Source organism: Limulus polyphemus, unplaced genomic scaffold (assembly GCF_000517525.1).
Source record: "Limulus polyphemus unplaced genomic scaffold, Limulus_polyphemus-2.1.2 Scaffold7529, whole genome shotgun sequence".
Taxonomy (NCBI): Eukaryota; Metazoa; Arthropoda; class Merostomata; order Xiphosura; family Limulidae; genus Limulus; species Limulus polyphemus.
Window position 1 is genome coordinate 15,464 of NW_013673139.1, and position 8,535 is coordinate 23,998.

An 8,535-nucleotide genomic window follows, 5' to 3' on the forward strand; every position below is an offset into this window, starting at 1 on the left:
GTTAAGGTATTCTAAAAATTTTGAGCATTGATCAATGTTATTAAAAAGAATAAAAGTATCATCCACATACCTTCTGTACAGAACAGGCCTAAAGTTAATGCTCAAAATCTTTAGAATACCTTAACTCACAACATCCTGCCATTAAATTTACATGTGACATGTACCGAATATTTAACCAATGACGTTGTCGGATTTCCCGAGACAACAGGTTTACAATTTGTTTCAAGGTTACCATCCTCTCGGCATGAGGCCAGGGGAAAATGGAAGCTTCGAGCGCTGCGCTTAAAGTCACACGGATAGACGTCAGTGGTATGACGGGTTTTTCCCTACTTGCACCGTTGTGTTACTGTTGACTTGAAGCTATAAACAGAATCAGTCGAAAACTGAAATTATACTACAATCAATTTGATCTGGAAATTTTTTTGTAATATTTTAGTCATCATCCAACTCTGGGTGCACAGAAGTTTTACGGCTGACACCTTTGTAGGTATTGGGTGCTGTACTACATTAAAAACCTACTTTCTTGCAACTGTAAATTTTTACACCCTGCCTTGCATGTATACTGGATAATTTTCATGTTTTCCCTGGAGCAGATAGTTTGTCAGTTTTTAGAGGCTTCGATGTGGCACCTGAAACTTCACGTTATTATCCTTTCATGTTGTATCCACAAGTAGACTCTCAGATCGTAGTATTTCAGCATCAGACATTGGTAGTAGTTAGACTCTCATACCGTGGTACTTCAACATCACAGGTTGGTTGTAGTTAGACTCTCATACTGTGGTACTTCAGCATCAGATATTGGTAGTAGTCAGACTCTCATCCCGTGGTACTTCAACATCACAGGTTGTTTGTAGTTAGACTCTCATACCGTGGTATTTCAGCATCAGATGTTGGTAATAGTTAGACTCTCAGACCGTGGTATTTCAGCATCAGATGTTGATAATAGTTAGATTCTCAGATCGTGGTACTTCACCATCAGATGTTGGTAGCAGTTAGACTCTCAGACCGTGGTACTTCAGCATCAGATGCCGGTAGTAGTTAGACTCTTAGATCGTGGTACTTCAGCATCAGATGCCGGTAGTAGTTAGACTCACAGATCGTGGTACTTCAGCATCAGATGTTGGTATTAGTTAGACTCTCATACCGTGGTACTTCAGCATCAGATGTTGGTAGTAGTTAGACTCTCAGACCGTGGTACTTCACCATCAGATGTTGGTAATAGTTAGACTATCAGACCGTGGTACTTCAGCATCAGATGCCGGTAGTAGTTAGACTCTCATACCGTGGTACTTCAGCATCAGATGTTGGTAGTAGTTAGACTATCAGACAGTGGTACTTCACCATCAGATGTTGGTAATAGTTAGACTATCAGACCGTGGTACTTCAGCATCAGATGCCGGTAGTAGTTAGACTCTCATACCGTGGTACTTCAGCATCAGATGTTGGTAGTAGTTAGACTCTCAGACCGTGGTACTTCACCATCAGATGTTGGTAATAGTTAGACTATCAGACCGTGGTACTTCAGCATCAGATGTTGATAGTAGTTAGACTCTCAAACTATGGTACTTCAGCATAAGATGTTGGTAGTAGTTAATATTTCACACCGTAGTAATTCAGTATCACAGGTTGGTTGTAGTTAGACTCTGATACTGTGGTACTTCAATAACAGACTTTGTAGTAGTAGTAGTATCATGGTTACCATTACACCACGACAGATCCAAGTATCCTTATATCTAGAGTTTATCATACTGACCTCTAGACCACGTCCAGTCCAAGTAACCTTATATCTACAGTCTATCATGGTTACAATAGACCACGTGCGGTAAAAGTAACCCTGTATCTACAGTCTGACATAGTTAACATTAGACCACGTCCGGTCGAAGGAGCCTTATATCTACTGTCTATCACTGTTACCAGTAAAGCACGTCCACTCCAACTAAATTTATATCTACAGCCTATCATTGTTACCATTAAGTCATGTCGTTCGAAGTAACCTTATATCTACAGTGTATCAGAATTACACTAGGCCACATTCGGTCCAAGTATCCTTATATCTACAGTTTAACATGGTTACAACTAGACCACTTCTGGTCTAAGTAACCTTATAAATACAGTCTGTCTTGGTTACTATTAAATGACGACCGGTCGAAGTAACCTTATATGTATGGTCCATTATGGTTACGACTAAACCACGTCCGTTCAAAGTTTATATCTACAGCGTGTCATACTGATCCTAAGACCACGTCCAGTCCAAGTAACATTATGTCAATAGTATGTCATACTGACAACTAGAGAATGTCCGGTCCAAGTAACCTTATATCAACAGTATATCATGTTTACTATTAGACCACGTCCGGTCCAAGTAACCTTAAATCTACAGTCTCTCATACTGACCACTAAACCACGTCGGGTCCAAGTAACCTTATATCTACAATCTGTCATGGCTACAACTAGACCACGTCCAGTCCAAGTAACCTTATATCTACAGTCTATCATAGTTACCATTAAAACACGTACGGTCCAAGTAACCTTATACCTATAGTCTATCATACTGACCACTAGACCATGTCCGGAACAAGTAACCTTATATATACTGTCTATCATTGTTACAATTAAACCATGTCTGGTCCAAGTAAACTTATATCTACACTCTATCATGGTCACCATTAGACCACATTCTGTCGAAGTAACTTGATGTCTACAGTGTATCATTGTTACCAGTAAACCACGTCCAATCGAACTAACCTTATATCTACAGTCTATTATGGTTACCATTAAACCACTTCCGGTCCAAGTAACCTTATATCTACAGTCTGTCATACTGACCACTAGACCACGTCCAGTATTACTAACCTCATATCTACAGTCTATCATGGTTACCATTAGACCACGTCCATTCAAAGTAACTTTATATCTACAGTCTATCATGGTTACAACTAGACCACGTCCGGTCCAAATAACCTTATAACTACAGTCTGTCATACTGACCCCCAGACCACGGTTTGTTTTGTTTACAATGGCGATTATTTAGATCTAAAACTTTAACCTTAAGCCAAATTAACTTTAAATAATCAATTTCGACTAAGGGTCAAAAGCAATCGGGGGTGTTCAGAAACATTTATCTGTTCACTCCACTCATGCACTATGGGGATCGTGAAAATAAAACAAAAAATCATGAAGAATTGAAATCTGGTTAGGAGGACTTGAATCACAGTAATGATGCTATAATTTGACTTGACTTGGTTTGTTTAGTAGGTTACAACCATTTCACTTTAAAAAACAAGTTTTGGGGTGTGGATCTGAAAATCCTAATACCCAGAATTTTGATGTGGGAGGAAAACAGGAGTACCCTGAGAAAAACCCACTTTTTTTACCCGGACGCCCAATAATCTACCCGGATAGTGTCTGAGCTGGGGAACTAAAACATATATAGGTTTTAACACTTTATCACTATCAGCATATTACATGGTTTTTTGTTAAATTCATAGGAGAAATCTGGGGTAACTGATAATTTTGGAAATTCCTCGGTTAACGGATTTCTTGGAAAAGTTTGATGCTAATTTTAGTATTTTTCTTTGATGAGTGGAATCGAGTTAACTGAGTTTAGGTATACTAATGGTTGCATGGCCAGGTGGTTAGGGCGCTCGACTCGTAATCTGAGGGTCGCGGGTTCGAATCACCCTCACACCAAAACATGCCAACCTCCGCCTTTGCCTGGTCCCAAGTCTAATAACCGAGCCTTGGGGTACTCTCGCTTCTAATTTGAAGGAATTCGATAGCTCGTTGTTTATTTTTACTGTCGGATAAAAAGCTGGCTGTCCAGCGGATTCTTTTTGTCGGCAAGTTTAGTTTTGATAGTTTATAGAGTAGTGCATTGTGCCAGACAGAATCAAAGGCCCGTTTGACATCTAAAAATGCTCCTACTGCTACATTGGTTCCTGTTAAATGCTTCTAAAACTGACTCAGTTAACTTAACTAAGTGGTCAGCTGTTGGACTGTTTCGTCTTGATGCGTTTTGTATGTTATACAGAATGTTTTCTGATTCTAAATAATAAAGTAGTCTGTTAGCAATATTTTTTTTTTCCAATAGTTTTCCGATGATATTCAAGAGACTGATGGGTCTGTAGTTTGAAGGGTCGTAAAGAACTTATGATGATTTTGGTGTGACTCGGATTATTGCAGTTTTCCAGCAAAAAGGATAATATCCTGAGTTAAGTTGGTTCGGGTATCGAAGTTTGAGCAAACCTAAGTTGAAAGGTATCTTTGTTCCTAGAAATGAAGTTGGTTATTTCATTAAAGTGTTCATTATTAAAATATGACAGGTTGAGTATTGTGAATGACGATTTCAAGAATTCCGCGAAGAAGTTGCTTTTGTCTCTGTCAGAGATGGCATATTTATTATTGTATTTGATGTTATGGGGGTTATAAGTTTTAGCAGTCTGGCATATTGATTTGAATTTTTTTCAAAAGGTGTTTGGTTTATCTTTGGATTGGTCGATTGAAATGCAGAAATTGGTCAGCATACTTATTTAATGTTTCCTTGTTTGGTGTTAGATCTGTAAAAATTTTAGGGATAGGCGTGCTTTAAATTTGATCCAATCGGTGTTTGTGAAGTCAAACGTTATTGGGGAATAATCGTTTGGTTCTTGTTTAAAATGTTAAATTAAATGGATAGATGATCTCCGCCTAGATATTCGTTGACTTTAAAATTAGTAATGTGAGCAGAGATACTGCGTGTAACTATAGCCATGTTCAGAATGTCTTATGTGAGTGGAGTTATCATCATTAATGTGAGCAGAGATATTGCGTGTAACTATAGCCATGTCCAGAATGTTTTGTGTTCCGTCATTGTGTGTGTGAGTGGAGTTATCATAATTAATGTGAGCAGAGATATTGCGTGTAACTATAGCCATGTCCAGAATGTCTTGTGTTCCGCCATAGTGTGTGTGAGTGGAGTTATCATCATTAATGTGAGCAGAGATATTGCGTGTAACTATAGCCATGTCCAGAATGTCTTGTGTTCCGCCATAGTGTGTGTGAGTGGAGTTATCATCATTAATGTGAGCAGATATTGCGTGTAACTATAGCCATGTTCAGAATGTCTTGTGTTCCGTCATAGTGTGTGTGAGTGGAGTTATCATCATTAATGCATATTAGGTTATTTATGTTCACGAAATCATTCAGAATTGTACCGTTTTTGTTTGTTGTTCTACAAAAAAAGTTCGGGTGTTTAGAGTTAAGGTCTCCTAGAATGAATACTTGTTGGTGATTATTAATAATATTTTGTAAGAAATTGATATCTGGCGTGGTTGATGTATAAAGTTCTACATTTCTTTTTATTTGTTACTGAATACATCTCATACAACTGACTTCTAATTGTTATATGTGTTAAACAGTAATACAACAATCATGTCGTACAAAAAGATTTGTTATTGGTCAGTTTATTAGTGTTAAACTCGAATACAAAAATCACACCATACATCTCTTATTGGTAAATTTAATTTACTCAAGTGTCCCCTTGCAGAACAGCGGTAATTCTACGGACTTACAAAGCAGTCAACACAGTAGATAGCACAGTGTGGATTTGCTTCAAAACAAACAAATAAACAATGCATTTATGCAAATAACTAAACCTAATCATTTCAAATATCTTAATTCATCTTAACAAAATATAATTTTCACTGGAACTCTGTATTACTTTACTGGCTATGTTATTTTCACAAGTAACTCCAAATCTGGAAAACATATTTTAGACATTCTTCTCAAAACGTATCCCTAGGTACATCTTATTAAAATATATACAAATATATAAAGAAAAATGTATCTGATTCCATTGAACTGATAACATTGATATAGTACAATATTACTAAATATCGTGTTATTCTAGGTAGCATGAGGTTGTAACCTATATATATATTAATTTAGAAGGGAGCTTATCATCACGTAATCATGATGAGGTGCTTACCGAAGTACAGAGAAAAATAGATTGCATAAAAATACCGGACTGCGTAAATTACCGAGTTATTCAGCTCAGTGACAGTTAGTAAATTATGTTCCGTTTGGCTGCGATACTTTTAGTCAGTAAGGTAGCTTACTCACCGTGTTTGTTATCAATCGATTAGAGATGAAATTCTGTAAGTAACTTTATAAGTAAGTTAGGCGTGACTCAGTTTCGGAATATTTGTTGAAAAGTTTTTTTGTGAAGGTAGGCCTATCAGTGAAAGTAGCCTGTAGTTAATGTTATTGAAGAAATAAATTCATTCAGTATTGTTACGTAGATGATCCACGAGAACCCACCCAATGACAGAACATGTAACAACTGTACAAAAAATACACATAATACAACAATATACAAAATAATACATGCATATTAAGATCTAAAATGCCCACCACTTATCTAATACGAACATCTTATGTTATTTACGATACTGTGAGCAAATCAAAGAACAAAATTAAAAAATAATGTATTTTAAAAATTGGAAAAAGACTATATTTCAAATCAAAGTTTCTGGAAAGATAAACGTTATAACATCTTGAAATTTACAATTATATTTTTCTTCTGTAGTTTCTTAGAGAAACTAATATTGTTGTCTATAATTGTGACAAAATATTTCTTTCTTTAATTAATTATGTCATATCTTAAGCGTTTCATTAAAACATTTTGTTGGATTTTTGTCAGCAGTGAAATTTCCATCTCTAATCTGTCTGGTTTCAAGAATAAATCGTTATATTCGCTTTTTTACTCCAACAGTTTACACCATTTTGCAAAATGCTTGCAGTTATTCCATAGGATATTGTACTCGTTGGTGGCAAGCTTAGAACGTGCTCTGTCTAGTACTTTGTGTGGTGGGTGACATTCGATAGTACGATACTGAACTCGATACACAGGGGGTTTAAAGTCCACCCACTCTTTAACTACGCCTTGCTTGCTAGTATTATGGATAATTTTGACTTTACCGAGTCCGTCGTGCTCAACAAAGATAGCATGATGTCGAGGGTGAAGAAGTCCTCCGGGGAACACCAGGTGATCTGCAGGCTCCAAACTTGTTAGTTCGACTAACCGGTCATCTCGAAAACACCTCTCACTTATTTGTCTTCCCACATTTTCACCAACAGCAAACCCTATAGCCTTGCCTGCTACTCCTAAAACACCTCCAATCACAATTCCAAGAACAAGAGCCAAGCCGATTCCTGAAAGTGCTGCGATGCTAGCAGAAACTCCAGTTTGAATGATGGCGCCCAATATAAACCCACCGAGCCAGTCTGCAACAAATCCAGCCAAGACTGCAAACGCTGTACTAAATATGTATTCCAAGATCCGCTCTGAGAGAGTTTTGATGTAGTCCCTTCTACTCAGGTTCCCAGCTTCTCTCTCTTTATTAATTTTCCAGATATCTTTCAAACAGAAGAACGTTTCGACCAGAAGCACTATTGTTGCTCCAACCCAGTTCCCGGCTTTCATGGCTTCTTCTATAAACTCGCTCACTCCAACTTCAACGGCAGCCCTAAACATTGGTTTCACTGAAACCACGACATATTTTATCATACTTTTTATGATGTTGGACAGACCTACTTTCACTATTTCTGAAATCTTGTTAAACAACCAATTTTTCTGCATGCACAGCGACACTCCAGTCTTACAGTAGATTGAAAAGGATTCACAGTTATTGAACAAGAAATTGTAACCAACTTCATTGAGCCTCGAGTGAGCCCTGGCTAGAACAAGTCGTGGAAGATTTTTCTTCACAACCTCCTCAGAATAATCAATACGATACAAAGGACCTTCCTTGAAAGATAGCTTTAAACTGAGTTTCTCCTTTAATACCTGCACCACGCCATCCATCTTTGTCCAATGTATTACTTCCAAGACCTGTTCGTCGACTTTAGCTACAATAGCATGGTGCCAAATGATGTAAGGCCTGTGCCAAGAGATGTGATCTCCTGGTTTCAAATAGTCTCCTAGTAATGTGGAACTGGTGATCTGCGTACGAGAAGGACTCACCTGGAATGTTGAGTTTCTTTTTATTTCCACTCTCACATTTTGGTAAAATATATCGTTATCTATAATAATGAAGAGCGTGTTGATACTTTTTGTACCGTCAACAGTCTCAAGACACTCTGGGTCACTTGACCTGTATCTAACACCGGTCTTCAGCCACTCAGTGTCACATGACCTACATCTCATTCCGATCAACTCTCTTGTTTCAGGACAACGATATTGATTGAACTTTACTGGGTCAGAATTCCCACAGTTGCAGGTAAACTTCAGAACTCTGGAACCCATAGGTTCTAAACAACGATAAAAAACGTTAATAACAATAACTTTGGGTATAAATACTATTGTGTTCATAGACAAACAACAATAACTTTGGGAATAAATACTATTGCGTTCATACACAAACAACAATAACTTTGGGTATAAATACTATTGTGTTCATAGACAAACAACAATAACTTTGGGTATAAGTACTATTGTGTTCATACACAAACAACAATAACTTTGGGTATAAGTACTATTGTGTTCATACACAATTT

The 8,535-nt window shown here is 37.3% G+C and overlaps 1 protein-coding gene across 1 annotated transcript in view; it reads right to left on the reverse strand.

The window, feature by feature from the left end:
* Positions 1-5,425: 5,425 nt before the first annotated feature.
* Positions 5,426-8,535, reverse strand: part of LOC106474682 — a 4,934-nt gene continuing 1,824 nt past the window's right edge. Inside the window, exon 2 of the mRNA XM_013935373.2 lies at positions 5,426-8,289. Coding sequence (XP_013790827.1) covers positions 6,740-8,284 — 1,545 coding nt within the window. The 5' untranslated portion in view covers positions 8,285-8,289 and the 3' untranslated portion in view covers positions 5,426-6,739. The remainder of the gene's footprint in view (positions 8,290-8,535) is intronic.